Raw genomic sequence first — 16,315 nt, 5'->3', positions numbered from 1 at the left:
AGGACTAATACTGGATCAGTTAGTTGAAGAAGACTTCCATAATACAGTACAGGTTGAATGGGAAAACCTATTTCACAGGTAAGCATTTCCCACTGATCATTGACACAATTGACAAAAGAACACACACACACACACACACACACACACACACACACACACACACACACACACACACACACACACACACACACACACACACACACACACACACACACACACACACACACACACACACACACTGTCTCTCTTTGCTAGCTTTATGCAGAACTGGCAGCTTGCACAGTGCAGCTTAGTTGTCAGAGGGCTGGACAGCCTAGAACCAGTCAATATCTAATCTCTCTCTCTCTCTCTCTCTCTCTCTCTCTCTCTCTCTCTCTCTCTCTCTCTCTCTCTCTCTCTCTCTCTCTCTCTCTCTCTCTCTCTCTCCACACCTCCCCTCATCCTCTGGCTCCCTGACTTTCTCTCATTAGAATTACAAAACAGCTGGAGAAATGGAGAAGAAAGCACCCCCCTCTAGCTCAGCTGAGTCAGCAGTGTCAGACAGCCTCTCTCTCTCTCTCTCTCTCTCTCTCTCTCTCTCTCTCTCTCTCTCTCTCTCTCTCTCTCTCTCTCTCTCTCTCTCTCTCTCTCTCTCTCTCTCTCTCTCTCTCTCTCTCTCTCTCTCTCTCTCTCTCTCTCTCTCTCTCTCTCTCTCTCTCTCTCTCTCTCTCTCTCTCTCTCTCTCTCTCTCTGCCCCCCCCCCTCTGTCCTCCCATCCTTGCCTATCATCTTACACTAACCCCTAACCCTGGCAGTGTTAGTGCCTTGCTCTACCCATTGAGCTACACATGGAATGGAACCCCTAACCCTGGGGGTGTTAGTGCCTTGCTCTATCCATTAAGCTACAGGGAATGCAACCCCTAACCCCGGCAGTGTCAGTGCCTTGCTCTACCCATTGAGCTACACATGGAATGGAACCCCTAACCCTGGTGGTGTTAGTGCCTTGCTCTACCCATTGAATTGTAGGACTTATTCAGTCAGTGAGTTTCTCTGCATATCTTTCTTTCAGCTTCGGCTGGTTTAGTCTATTTCATGTGTTGTCAGTCTAACTTAGAGCAGGACTCTCCAATTTTGTCCAAATTACTGCCTATTGTTCCCCTCTCAAATTGTCCATAAGCGTGTGTGTGTGTGTGTGTGTGTGTGTGTGTGTGTGTGTGTGTGTGTGTGTGTGTGTGTGTGTGTGAGAGTGAGTGTGAGAGCCTCAGGGGTGAGGTGAGGTTGGGGGGTGTGATACATTGTGTGTGTTCTTGGGGTCATTGGGGGTGGAGGTCATAGGGCAACTCTCATCATCTTAATCACATCACAACCCCCAACACACACACAAACACACACACACACACACACATATATACATTGTTTCTGTTAAATGTGAGAATATTCCATAGACTATATTAGTCTTATAACTAACCCTAACCTTAACCTTGACCCCTGACACTAAAATAGCACCTACGAGTTGACAAATCAGGACGTCAAACATGTCCTGATTTTGAGTGTGTATTTTTAAAGTGTGTCCTAATTTTTCACATAAACACACACCCCTGACACACACATATACACACACACACACATACACTGCGTCACACAACCATGCACGTGCGCACATACACACACACACACACACACACACACACACACACACACACACACACACACACACACACACACACACACACACACACACACACACACACACAGATACATATACGGAGGTGATGGTGTCCCTCACCTCTGTGGATTTATGGGATGTATGTAAAAGCCCATAATACAGCTCTATGTCCAGATGGTATTTGATTAACAGGCAATAACCTTCAACCTGTGGTCTGACCCGTTACATTATACAGTCTTCCATGAGAGGATGGAAGAATGATTCTGTCAGCTGGTGCTCAGTTGACTATGAAGTGTTGTGTGAAGCAGGGGTTCAGGTTCAATGCACCTGACATCCATATGATATGCAAGGCTTTCATTCCAACATGCTTTCAGTACATTCTGGAAATTGTTCTAATTTGAAATGCATCAGTTTTTTAAAACCGCAGCTGATGATGATGGTCATGGCTGTTGCATTGACTTGTTTTCCATCTTGAAGTTAGTGTCACAGGTTGAGGAAATATTAGTAGTAGTATGTTCACAGCAGAGGGCACAGCAGTGGCGGAACTTTGGTCCCAGCGGTGGGGGGGACATATTAGGGGGCGTGGTCAGTGACGTCGCAGGGGGGGGGGGGGGGGGGGGCGCCCCCCCTTTCCAATTTTTTTTTTCTAATACCAGGTGTGCAATACGCATTTTCCCAGGCGGTGGCGCCTCTTGTAAGAAGTGGTCATCGTGGAGCCAGGGCTTGTCCAGCTGCACGTCCGCTAATTTAATATAATGATACTAGTGAATTTTTTTTAACTCTGTCAAAATAAACGAGCTGCATAGGCATAATAAACTGTAAGCGACATATACATGTTTGCACTGTCTTTTTTCTATTATAAAGTGCCTCTCGAGACTCTGGTCCATAACACATAACAGATCAGTCATTTGATTGTAATGCAGGTGCTCGCATTATAAATCGAATGTATGCGAGACAAACAATGTAATCGTTTTGATGCATACATCTCTGCCCAGCCTACCCCACCTGTTGCTGTTGCGCCCCCGCACAGAGACCCATATCCCCGCACCAGAACGCTACGACGGGGACGTCTCTAAATGTCATGCCTTTATTTTTCAATATTCACTAGTATTCGGACAACAGCCGCACACTTAAAGTGATACATCTAAAATCGCTTACCTTACCTGTCGGGGGTCCAGGACTCCTGCGTTAGAATGGGCGACAGGCAGCTCAATTCGTTCCCTGCATACATCGCAAAAGGTATTCGATTTCGACCACCCTCCCGGGGCTCGGATTATGATAGTTCTTGTAACTGCCTCCGTGTTCAAGTTTAAGTTAAGTATGATGTCATAGACTATGTCAAATGTCATGACTCATAGTAGAATCGGCTGGCTTTTTTCGCCATCCGCCAGGGAAACCGCAGATATATATTCCTTTACTGCGAATTGAGACGAGAGCGTCCCAAAAATGATTCCAGGCCGCTATTTCTTTACCAACGGATTTCCAGTTCCAACTGGTTCATGCCTCGGCTACACGCTGCTTTAATAACACTGCATTATCGAGACAGCGCCCCTATGTATGACTTTGAGGAACTGGCAATGAATTCCAAGAGTAGGGTAAATCTGCAGTGCCGGCACTGTGTAGTAGCGAGTCACAGTGCTGGCCGCCAGGCTGCGCAGTTGCAGCGGTTTGGAAAACATGGGGGGGACAAATACTGCATTCTGAAATCATGCAGGGGACATTTTCCGGGGACCCCCCCGCAAGTTACGCCCCTGGGGCACAGCCACAGCAGATAGAAAAAGAAGAACACAAATATATTTACATGACAATACACTGCAAATTGGGGAAATGGGGGATGGGGGATTAAAATGAGCGGACTCCAGGTTGGGTAGTTTAGAGGTCTAAACACTAGGAGTGGCTGGGTGGTGTAGAGGTCTAAACACTAGGAGTGGCTGGGTAGTGTAGTGGCTGGGTAGTGTAGAGGTCTAAACACTAGGAGTGGCTGGGTAGTGTAGAGGTCTAAGCACTGGGTGCGGTTGGGTAGTGTAGACGTCTAAGCACTGGGTGCGGTTGGGTAGTGTAGACGTCTAAGCACTGGGTGGGGTTGGGTAGTGTAGACGTCTAAGCACTGGGTGCGGTTGGGTAGTGTAGACGTCTAAGCACTAGGAGCAGCTGGGTAGTGTAGAGATCTAAACGCTAGGAGTGGCTGGGTAGTGTAGAGGTCTAAGCACTCGCCTACCACTGCAGAGACCCAGGGTTCAAATCCCTACGAAGACAATTGACAGTGTTCACAGGTGAGAAGCTGGTGGGTTCCTGGTTGTTGCAATTGCGACTCCTACTGGTCGGTCGGGGGGAGATAGCGTGGACCTCTCCCAGCTGGTGACTCCACATGTATCAGAAGAACCATGAGGTACAGTAGTCTACACCCTCCCCAGACTGACAGTAGGGTAGTCTACACCCTCCCCAGACTGACAGTAGGGTAGTCTACACCCTCCCAGACTGACAGTAGGGTAGTCTACACCCCTCCCCAGACTGACAGTAGGGTAGTCTACACGCCTCCCCAGACTGACAGTAGGGTAGTCTACACCCTCCCCAGACTGACAGTAGGGTAGTCTACATCCTGCCCAGACTGACAGTAGGGTAGTCTACACCCTCCCCAGACTGACAGTAGGGTAGTCTACATCCTGCCCAGACTGACAGTAGGGTAGTCTATACCCTCCCCAGACTGACAGTAGGGTAGTCTACATCCTGCCCAGACTGATAATAGGGTAGTCTACATTCTGCCCAGACCCACAGTAGGATAGTCTACACGCCTCCCCAGACTGACAGTAGGGTAGTTTACACCCCTCCCCAGACTGACAGTAGGGTAGTCTACACCCTCCCCAGACTGACAGTAGGGTAGTCTACACCCTCCCCAGACTGACAGTAGGGTAGTCTACACCCCTCCCCAGACTGACAGTAGGGTAGTCTACACCCTCCCCAGACTGACAGTAGGGTAGTCTACACCCTCCCCAGATTGACAGTAGGGTAGTCTACACCCTCCCAGACTGACAGTAGGGTAGTCTATACCCTCCCCAGACTGACAGTAGGGTAGTATACTATACACCCTCCCCAGACTGACAGTAGGGTAGTCTATACCCTCCCAGACTGACAGTAGGGTAGTCTATACCCTCCCCAGACTGACAGTAGGGTAGTATACTATACACCCTCCCCAGACTGACAGTAGGGTAGTCTATACCCTCCCAGACTGACAGTAGGGTAGTCTACACCCCTCCCCAGACTGACAGTAGGGTAGTCTACACCCTCCCCAGACTGACAGTAGGGTAGTCTACACCCTCCCAGACTGACAGTAGGGTAGTCTATACCCTCCCCAGACTGACAGTAGGGTAGTATACTATACACCCTCCCAGACTGACAGTAGGGTAGTCTATACCCTCCCCAGACTGACAGTAGGGTAGTATACTATACACCCTCCCCAGACTGACAGTAGGGTAGTCTACACCCTCCCCAGACTGACAGTAGGGTAGTCTACACCCTCCCCAGACTGACAGTAGGGTAGTCTACATCCTGCCCAGACTGACAATAGGGTAGTCTACACTCTCTCCAGACTGACAGTAGGGTAGTCTACACCCTCCCCAGACTGACAGTAGGGTAGTCTACACCCTCCCCAGACTGACAGTAGGGTAGTCTACACCAGTGGTTCTCAACTGGTCTAGCCTCGGGACCCATTTTCCTTAGTCATTAAGTCGCGACCCACATTTTTTAACGACTATGATTTAAAAATGATAGGGTAGGGTAGTCTACACCCTCCCCAGACTGACAGTAGAGTAGTATACTATACACCCTCCCCAAACTGACAATAGGGTAGTCAACACCCTTCCCAGACTGACAGTAGGGTAGTCTACACCCTCCCCAGACTGACAGTAGAGTAGTCTACATCCTGCCCAGACTGACAATAGGGTATGCACAGTAGGGCAGCGCAACAACCAAGGGGAATTGGCATAATGACTCAATTAGGGTGCAATCCCGATGGCCACCGGGGTCTCTGGACTTCCATTGGCCAGCAGGGGGCACCGCCACCCTTTGTGCAGGAGCAGCCGGACATGGACCTCCCACAACACGGCAGGGAGCACTGTCACTCCCAATGCAGGCAATAGTATCCAGCTGCAGCCCGGCAGCTTATTGCTTATTCCCAGAGGAAGAGTGCTGCCGAGTGCTTCCGCGTTTTCCCTGATTGGCTGCGACACGCCCCGCGGCAGCGCGGCAGCCGCAGAGCGGAGCGGCAGAGCTTGCGGCAGAGCTTGCAGCATTATGTAGCCGTAATCCCCAATGATTTTCATTCTACGCTTAGCTCAACTGGCAGCGCTGCGGTCCTGCGGTCCGTTTTTTTTCTTTTTTTTTTTTAACGTGCATTCTTTCGCCGGTTAAGTTTAGGCATGTTAAGGTTAAGGTTAGGCATTGTTTCGGAGTTGGTTAAGGTTAGAAGGGTTAAGTTTAGGCGCTGTTAAGGAGCTGGTTAAGGTTAGAGTTTGTCTTAGAGAATGGCAATATTCTTTCGGAGTTGGTTATGGTTAAGGTTAAGGTTAGGCATGGTTAAGGTTAAGGTTAGGCATTGTTTCGGAGTTGGTTAAGGTTAGAAGGGTTAAGTTTAGGCGCTGTTAAGGAGCTGGTTAAGGTTAGAGTTTGTCTTAGAGAATGGCAATAGACAGCCTATTTCCGCGCTGCAGCGCGAGGCAATAGACAGCCTATTTCCGCGCTGCAGCTCTCTTGCGCTGCCGTGGTCACATGGCCAATCAGAGAAAACGCGGAAGCACGCAACGCACTCTTCCGCTGGGAATAAGCTACACGCAGCCCAGCAGAACCATACTGGGCTCCTCCCACCATAGATATATATAGAACACTAGATAGCTTGCCCGCGCTGCCGGCCAATGGAGAGCGACGTCACTGAACCGCCGCCATCTTGCCAGGGGCAGCCTTGAGTGAGAGTGAGTGAGCTGCACAGACAAAAATACTCATAACTCGCTGAAATATTGACGGATTTACAAACGGTTTGGTTTATTACAAGCATTATTAACGTGGCTATGATTCAAGCGGTTTGTAAAAAAAACATCTTTAACATTTTTTTTTATAAGTATGCAGTATCATAACTACATCTTTGATGTTTATAGCAAACCAACCCGTTTGTAAATCCGTCAATATTTCAGCGAGTTATGAGTATTTTTGTCTGTGCAGCTCACTCACTCTCACTCAAGGCTGCCCCTGGCAAGATGGCGGCGGTTCAGTGACGCAGGTGACTCCTCCTTAAGCTATCTAGTGTTCTATATATATCTATGCCTCCCACTGCCACACTGTCAGACCCCACAATGTCAGACCCCACGCTTGCCGGCCCCTCTCTCCCAATGGCTGATTTGGGTCACGTGACCGTCACAGGCCCGCTCAGCAGCGCCACCCACCCAATGGCTGAATTGGAGTATTGCACTGTGCGGGATTGATTGATTGATTGATTGATTGAAAACTTTATCTCAGACCCCACGCTTTCCGGCCCCTCTCTCCCAATGGCTGATTTGGGTCACGTGACCGTCACGGGCCCGCTCAGCAGCGCCACCCACCCAATGGCTGAATTGGAGTATTGCACTGTGCGGGATTGATTGATTGATTGATTGAAAACTTTATTAACAGATTGCAGAATGGGTACAGTACAGTACAGCTCAATACACACAATTGTTAAGGGGATGCAGACCAGAGAAAGACCTCAATGCAGTACTGTTACATTTGTGACATACAGTAAATATATACAAGGGGGAGGGAACTGTACATTTATGATTAATTGAAAATGGGGGTCCCTGATGTAAACAAGACGGAAGTCTTTCTCTTGTCTGCATCCCCTTAACAATTGTGTGTATTGAGCTGTACTGCAGATATATTTCAATTGCCTTACTTATTTACATAAGTATTATAGGCCTACAGCAGTATTGTACAGCCATAACTATACTTTTGCTCACACAATATCTTGAATGAATGAGTTTATTTATTTTGAACATAAATTGAAAATAAATAATAATAACAGATAAAAAAAAACAAGCAGTTCATGTATAATATTGTAAAATAGCTTAGACATAGCCTACTTGCATATAATAGTCATGTATAATAATAATAATTCCATTCTACAACCTTATATTTGAGGCTATTTTATAGGGCTACACCCCCACCTCTTTTCCCGATCCTGTTAATATAATTGAGTTCATATCCATTCAACTCAATGTCAACTATTTTCTCAGAGCTAAACCAAGTTTCGGATATTGCTATGATATTGGTTTATGGAATTGCTCCAAATATTCTTTAATGTTTTGATGGTTAGCATATAAGCTTCTGCTGTTGAAGTTTTAAACAATATAAAACTCAAAAGTATTATTATAATTCTTCTTATAATATTGAAACATAGCAAAATAACTCAGTAGTGCAATAATGATGGCATCCTCTCATGTTATTTAGACTTCATATCAATAGGGTTTAGCTTTGTCAACACAGGGAAGTTCTACAAACAGGCCAGAGGATGTACATACTGTATGAGTAAAATATATACTTTATAGATTTCTCTTTTCTTTTTTGCTCACATAATATCTTAATATAAAACTCGAGCTCTGCCCCTCTGTGTTCACATAACTTTCCCAAAACTGACTTGTAATCTAAGTTGCCTAAACCAGTTTGTCAATTTTAAAAGCTCAGAGGACGGAACAGGTTTATTTGTTTATTATTATTATCTCGTTCCCAGTTTTATCTCATCCGTTTCCCCAAGATGGCGGCGGTCTCGTGACCAAATTCAGCCATTGGGTGGGTAGCGCTAAGATGGCGGCGGTCTCGTGACCAAATTCAGCCATTGGGTCGGTGGCGCTAAGATGGCGGAGGTCTCGTGACCAAATTCAGCCATTGGGTCGGTGGCGCTAAGATGGCGGAGGTCTCGTGACGGTCTCGTGACCCAAATCAGCCATTGGGAGAGAGGGGCCGGAAAGCGTGGGGTCTGACAGTGTGGGGTCTGACAGTGTGGCAGTGGGAGGAGCCCAGTATGGTTCTGCAGCTGGATGCATCTCAATGCAGGGGATAGCTTTTCTTTCAGTGGCTAGGGTTTTGCCTAGCTCGGCTCTTTGTTCTTTCACTTCCCTCTGTAGTCTGGCATGCTGCATTTCACTTCCCGCTGTAGTCTGGCATGCCGCATTTCACTTCCCTCTGTAGTCTGGCATGCTGCATTTCACTTCCCGCTGTAGTCTGGCATGCCGCATTTCACTTCCCGCTGTCGTCTGCCATTCAGCATGTAGCTCTCGGAGGCGGAGACTGAAAGCCCCTACACTCTCTCCAGCCTCCGGTTCTGCTTTGAAAAAAATTGGCCCTGCATCGTGCAGTAGCTGAAGTTTTTCCATACAGATTTTCTAACGCAGTCAGAATCCTGAGCACTGTGGGCTAGATCCACAAAGAATGGATTGCACGGTGCTAGTTGCACCCTACTTACAATTCATTTTAAATTGAAAATGGGGGACCCTGGTGTAAACAAGACGAAAGTCTTTCTCTGGTCTGCATCCCCTTAACAATTGTGTGTATTGAGCCTTACTGTATTCTACCCATTCTACAATCTGTTAATAAAAGTTTCAATCAATCAAATTTGATTTATTGAAAATTCTAAGTGGGAAGTTTGCGATGCCACTGCTGATTCTTGTTTAATTTTACACTAGTTGGACAGTTTGGTCCCAGTATCGTGAACTATAAGGGTGCCGCGCTAGACTGACCTAATTTGCATGCAGTTGAAAAAAAAGTGAATCGTATGCAAGTGAGGTCCGTCGAATGCACCTCAACCCTGTTACAATGCTACCACAATGCATTGCAACCCTGTCACAATGCTACCACAATGCATTGCAACCCTGTCACCCCTGCATTGCAACCCCTCCTACTTCCCATAGGAAATTAATATAAAGCATTGAGACGCACTATATTTCCTGGCCTGAATGATTTCCCCAGTCCGGCCCTGGTTAAAAGCCTCCAATGCTTATTAGTGTGTGTGGTAGATTTCCATTCAAACTGTATTTATTGTACTGTACACCTTGGATCTCAGAATGGCAAAAACACCGACAGGTAAAATGCATTCACTATTCTTCCTGGCTCCTCTGCCTCTATGAACAAAAGAAACGAGACGCATCGCTGATTTGAAAACGCAGCTGCGTGGCTCAAGACTCCTAAAAAGGGTGTTGAAGCAGGCAGCTGCTGATTGAGTGAGAGATAGTGTCTCGTTTGAACTTCCTGGGAAAGTTAATAAACATGGGTGATTTTACAACCCAGGGCTCTAGGCAAATGGTCCAACCAAATTGAATACAAAGAAACTGCCTTGAGAGACGCCAGACAGTCTCTTCTGAAACAAAGGATCAGTTGATCAAAGGACAGACCAGTTGAATCCACATCGTGACCTAAATCAGTGCAAAACGTCACGGTAGGGAGTTAGCCAATGAGAGCTGAGAATAAGTGTTCTCCAATAGGAACGCTCGAGGCGAGTTTTGGAAACGCCCGCTTGCCGTAAAATTAGAGGCGGAGCCTAAATTGGATATAACCAAAACTCCTCGCCAGGAGAGACACACAACCAACCCAGAGACCCAGGAAGCAACAAACACACCCTTTTTCTCCACTAGAACCCAGCGAGGAGAAGAGATCGACGCAGGAGATCGAGATCGAAGCCGAGACGCGAGAATGTTTATAGACAAGCTTTTTTATTGAGAATTTAGTCTGAATTTCTACGATCCTCCGGCATATTGGATGCTTCTCGTAGATTCATTGCACATATTTCTTTTGTAACATCTGATTGAAATCCATTTTCATTAAAAACTGGTTCTTTTCAAACTGCTCAGATCTCGCTTCATTTCAAACGGCAGCGCCGTATTTTCTCTCTGGGTAAGCAGTAACCAGGTTAAAAACAGTGGTTATCTGCATTTGACAAGAGTGGATTCCAAGAGCTTGTAAAAAGGTTTAAATCACAACGCAGAAGTAGTAGTAATTTAAGCTGGGAATCCACTTCATTGTGGTGCCGTAGCCAAGAATCAGCGCGCTCGTTTTGTCATCACAACAAAGAAAAGTAATTTTTTTTTCTCTCTTCGCTTTCTTCACGACGGTCAACGGGGGAAACAACTGATCGATCGATCGTCTTCAAGTGACTAGGAAGTTGCTAAGAGGTGAGTGTGATGATATATTTGGGGGCTCTATTCGAACCAACGAGGGGGTTGCTAAAGATATGACTGTAAAGAGATATTGAATTGAATGTTCTGACTAAAGGATGGCGGCTCTAGGTTCAGTGTGCGTTGTATGTCCTGAAAGCAGGATTTTAAGCACACCGTGCGTCGTATGCCTTAAAGTAAGGGCTTAAGCACACCGTGCGTGGTACATTTTAAAGTAAAATTTTAGCACAATAAACGGGACGCCGCTGGCAGTCGGAACATTCAAGAAGGTAAGGGAGTAACTAGGAAACATGTCTAGATTTGTGCTCAAGGTAAAAACCAAGGTAAACAAGTGTGCGTCGTATGCCTTAGAGTAAGGGCTTAAGCACACCGTGCGTCGTATTTTCTAAAGTAGAGATTGAGCACAAATAGGTCTAGTTTAACCTTGGGCACGGCGGGCGTGTTAAATTTAGACGGCGATAGGCTGTAACATAAGATAGTACTTAATGGGGAGTCGAATGTTGCAAGCTATGGTTAAACATTTGTTGGTGTATGATGTTTGAGTATGAGTGAAAGGACTTATGGTTATGATTGAACGTTGTGTGATATATATGGATTAGATCTGTAAATTGGCACTTAAAATATGACTGAGGACGGTTTTTTAATATTAGATATGGTACGTGGAGGCGAGCGCCTCGTCCATTGAGTCACTCAACTGCTAGTAAAAGGGAGGGGCGCGTGCATGCTCGTGCTGGACAGAGCGCGTTCTCGTCAGAACTCGTGCGTATCGTAGCGCGCGGCTAGGCTACAAACAATAGCTCGTCGTGGCTCGCTTAGCTACATGCTACAAACGATAGCTCGTCGTGGCTCGCTTGGGGGGTTTAATACTGTATGTTGTGAATGGGGCGATGTTGCAGTGTAACTGAATGGTCGTTTGTGGTGAATGAGCTGTGTGAGTTGCGGTGTGGGCTAATGTTTACAATGGTATTGGCTGAAAGCTTGAACGGATGCAGGATGAGTGATGAGTGAGTAGGCCGTATGAGAGGGCGCGCATGCGCACTTGTGAGAAAGAACATTGTGTGTGAGGCGTGTGAGACTGAAATTAATTATGATGTGGTTAAGAGTGCACTAGGTGGCGTCAGAGTCAACCTGGGAGACGCGGCCGTTTTAAAGTGGAGTGTACGGTGTGGCTGTAGTGTGCTGCACTGGGTGGCGGTAGAGGCATTGGACTCCCGTCCTGAGCAGCGTGTCATGTGTGGCTGTAGTGTGGTTGGATGTGTGTAATGCCCCTCTCTCCCTCTTCCTCTCTCTCTCTTTCTCTCTCTCTCTCTCTTTCTCTCTTTCTCCCACGCGCACCATTCTCTCTCTCTCTTTCTCTCTCTCTCTCTCTTTCTCTCTTTCTCCCACACGCACCATTCTCTCTCTCTCTCTCTACCCCCCTCCCCTTCCTCCTCTCTCTAGCCCCTCCCTTTCCTCCTCTCTCTACCCCCCTCCCCTTCCTCCTCCTCCCCTTCCTCCTCTCTCTAGCCCCTCCCCTTCCTCCTCTCTCTACCCCCCTCCCCTTCCTCCTCCTCCCCTTCCTCCTCTCTCCTCTCTCCTCCCCTTCCTCTCCTCCTCTCTCCTCTCTCCTCCCCTTCCTCTCCTCCTCTCTCCTCTCTCCTCCCCTTCCTCTCCTCCTCTCTCCTCCCCTTCCTCTCCTCCTCTCTCCTCTCTCCTCCCCTTCCTCTCCTCCTCTCCCCTTCCTCCTCCTCCCCTTCCTCCTCTCTCTAGCCCCTCCCCTTCCTCCTCTCTCTACCCCCCTCCCCTTCCTCCTCCTCCCCTTCCTCCTCTCTCCTCTCTCCTCCCCTTCCTCTCCTCCTCTCTCCTCTCTCCTCCCCTTCCTCTCCTCCTCTCCTCCTCTCTCCTCTCTCCTCCCCTTCCTCTCCTCTCTCCTCTCTCCTCCCCTTCCTCTCCTCCTCTCTCCTCTCTCCTCCCCTTCCTCTCCTCCTCTCTCCTCCCCTTCCTCTCCTCCTCTCTCCTCTCTCCTTCCCTTCCTCTCCTCCCCTTCCTCTCCTCCTCTCTCCTCTCTCCTCCCCTTCCTCTCCTCCTCTCTCCTCTCTCCTCCCCTTCCTCTCCTCCTCTCTCCTCTCTCCTCCCCTTCCTCTCCTCCTCTCTCCTCTCTCCTCTCCTTCCTCTCCTCCTCTCTCCTCTCTCCTCTCCTTCCTCTCCTCTCTCCTCCCCTTCCTCTCTCCTCTCTCCTCCCCTTCCTCTCTCCTCCTCTTCCTCTCTCCTCTTTCCTCCCCTTCCTCTCTCCTCTTTCCTCCCCTTCCTCTCTCCTCTCTCCTCCCCTTCCTCTCTCCTCTCTCCTCGTCTTCCTCTCTCTCTCCCCCTTTTCTCTTTTTCTAGCTTTCTTGCTGTTCTCTCTCTCTCCCTCCTTCTCCATAGGAGACGTTTGGGCAGTGCAGAGTATGGCATATTGTGTAATGTGTTTTATGGTTTGGGACAGGTCTGTTCGGGACTGCGTGCCCCCCCACCCCCCCCCCCCCTCTCTTGATGACCCCCCCCCCCTCTCTTGATTTTCCTTTGAACCCCCCCCCCCCCCCCACTTCCCTGATGTTCCTTCAACCCCCCCCCCCCCCCCACTTCCCTGATGTTCCTTCAAACCCCCCCCCCCCACTTCCCTGATGTTCCTTCAAAACCCCCCCCCTCCTTTTCTCTTTCTCCCTCCTCTCTCCCGTTCCCCCCCCCCCCCCCCCCACTCCACCCTTTGCCCCACTTGCTGTGCCTCTCTCCACCCTCCCCCCTCTTCCTTCTGAAGACCGACATGGGGTTACATGTTTTCCCTCTGGCCTGGTTCTCTCTTGGCCGGTTGGCGGTTACGTTGCGGCCTTTTTTACATGTCCTGGTGTTGTGTTTAGGTTGGGGTCTTCATATCAGTAGACTGAGGGTATGTTCGGTTATAAAGTTGTGTTGTTGTTTGTGGGGATTGCAGGACATATTAGGATACGCGCCGGTGACGGAGGGAGGAAGAGGAGGACGGAACAGACAAACATGGTTCCTGGTTTGAGTGACAGTAGTAGGCGGGTGCTTCGGGGGTGTGCCGTGGCAATGATTTGGTTGTGTGTGTTGATCGGTACTATAATGTATGATCCATATCTGCGACCTGAACAGCCAGAGGTGGTGATAGTGGGTAGGAGGTCGCAGCCAGACCATCACGGTAATCTGTTTTTGGGGATGGCGAGGACTGTGGCTAAGGCAGCCAATAGGTCGGATTGTTACGTGTGTGGCTTGGCCCCGCTAGCAGGCGACGCAGGTCTTCCCTTGATTGCACACCCCTTAACGAAGTGTCATGCCAATGTGTTGAGGGACGAGCCTCTGCTCGGCCTATGCGACGGGGTGGGTCATGATAGGATGTTGAGGTATTTGGGCCGGGAACAGGGGTCGAATAAGGCAGTGGGTTATGGGGGTCTTAAGGACACTAGCCCCATTCCAGTGGCGTTTAGGGCGGCTGGGTTTGAGATGTGCGTAGAGGGGAAGTCAGGTGGTAAGGACGTGGGATATTTGGACGGCTGCAAGGGTGAGAGTGGAGTATGGGGTAAGAATTCGGAGGCGCCGGCCCCTAGGGGGGCGTTTTGGATTTGTGGTGAGTATGCGTACGCGGCGTTGCCTATTAAGTGGAGGGGTAGGTGTGCGTTGGGGTATTTGGTGCCAGCTATGAGGGTGTCAGATGTTTTGCCGACGATTCCCAAGTCAAGGAGGAGGAGGATGATGGATGCGGACCACTTTTTCAGGGTGGCGTTTCCCTGGTGGGGGACGTATGCAAACATGGGTGAACTGGACCATCTAGCTCGCGTGTTTGAGGATATGACGGCTACGACCGCGAGAGGTATGGCCCTGGAGAATCAAGAGTTACGGTCCTTAAGACTGATGGAGCTGCAGTCAAGGACGGGTTTAGACTTCCTGTTGGCGAGTTCGGGTGGCACGTGTGCATTGATTGGTCAGGAATGCTGCACATTTGTCCCAGAAAATGACATGGGCATACAGGAGGTTATAGAGCATTTGAAGAATATTACTAGGGAGATGCAGCCCACGCGGGAGGACTCGTGGGAGGGCTGGGGTCAAGGTTTGATGGGATATATAGGATGGACAATTGCTAAGTATTTGCTGTGTGCTGTGGTGATGTTTGCGGTTATAGTAGTTTGTGTGAATGTTATCAGGGTGTGTGTGACGTACGTGTTCAAGACTCTCGGCGCGGCTGGTTCTGCGTCTGGGGACCCACACCGCTCGGTTGCACCTGCGTATGCGATGATGGTGATAAAGGATGGCGCGGAGGGTGGCAGGGTAGGTGTGGGCGTTCCGATAAAGCCGTGGTGCCCGGCGTCCGCGCTGGCGACTATTCTCTGATCTGGGTGGTGGACATTCAGGGTTGGGGAGTGGGAGGGCCGGGGCGTGCGTGTGGGTGTGAGGCGGGGGACGTTCCTGGACGACCGTGCGTTGCAGTTGACGGGATAGGGTTGTGTGTACATTTGTGTTTTTTTTTTCCCATAGTAGGTACGTTTGGAGTGGCTGTATGATGTGGGGCGGTGTACCCGGGGTTCGGTGTTGGGTCTGGTCGGCTATGCATGGCCGTCCGGCAGGGCACTGGACTCTGGGGATACTGGCCTGAAGGACGGGAGAGGTTGCCGGGATGCTGTCTGCTGTGTACCTGTGGTGAGGTGGGTTTAGGCCACTGTGGAGGGGCTGTCAAGGTCTCTTCAGTAAACAGGGTCGACACCTCACGGCGTGCGTGGCGCGGCGTCTGTGGCATTCTTTAGATTACCTCTGGGGGACACGTGTCTGGGTGACAGGTGTCCCCTGGGGGGTGTGGTACTAAATAATGGAAAAGAATGTGAAAAATGAATGTAACTATATTAATCAAGATGTTTTGGTTTTCCGAGGAGTATCAGAATTGGAGCAGGATCAAGCGGAAGTAAAGGAGAGCGGAGATTCAACAAAAAATAGGAACCCAGTGTGTTGACAGAGATCGAACGAGATAAGCTGTATCGTTATATCGTTATTTTCAAACAGATCACACTGTGTCTCTCTAAATATTTTAGTATAGTGTTGCCCGACATTTCCAATGCATAACGAATAGTGGAAATAACAGGGAAGTGCCACTGTATTAAGTCTGGATGTTTTTGCTTTCTTTCTGTACAGGTGCTCGGCTGAACAGGAGCTCTGGACGATTTCCATAACCATCTAGGGGAACGGCTGTAATGAGCCTTGGTATAAGTATGAATGATAAGCCAGTTATCAATCCTTGTCTGCACAGTAGAAATTTGACAGTGTGAGTGTTTTAACTCAAGTAAGTGGAAATAGTGAAAGACAGAGCAACTTGTTTTTTCAAACGGTAATTGCAGGAGTGTTTGAAGTGGAATGAATGACAGTAACATAGGAAGTTCACCTTAGTGGAACATTGATAGGAACAACTGGAGCGGTAAATGCAATATTATTAACAATAGAATAACAACAACAACAATATGGA

General features: G+C 48.7%; 1 protein-coding gene across 1 annotated transcript in view; it reads left to right on the top strand.

Annotated features, from left to right (window-relative positions):
- Positions 1-15,999, top strand: part of LOC311237165 (uncharacterized protein) — a gene marked incomplete at its 3' end in the record, with an annotated part of 44,508 nt that extends 28,509 nt beyond the window's left edge. The window contains exon 4 of the mRNA XM_084324974.1: positions 15,988-15,999. Within this exon, the coding sequence (XP_084181100.1) occupies positions 15,988-15,999 (12 nt within the window). The remainder of the gene's footprint in view (positions 1-15,987) is intronic.
- Positions 16,000-16,315: the final 316 nt, after the last annotated feature.

Source organism: Notolepis coatsorum (genome assembly GCF_963971535.1).
Source record: "Notolepis coatsorum genome assembly, chromosome: 11".
NCBI classification, from domain to species: domain Eukaryota; kingdom Metazoa; phylum Chordata; class Actinopteri; order Aulopiformes; family Paralepididae; genus Notolepis; species Notolepis coatsorum.
Note: the sequence above shows the minus strand (reverse complement) of the source record. Positions and strands in the feature narration are given on the sequence as shown.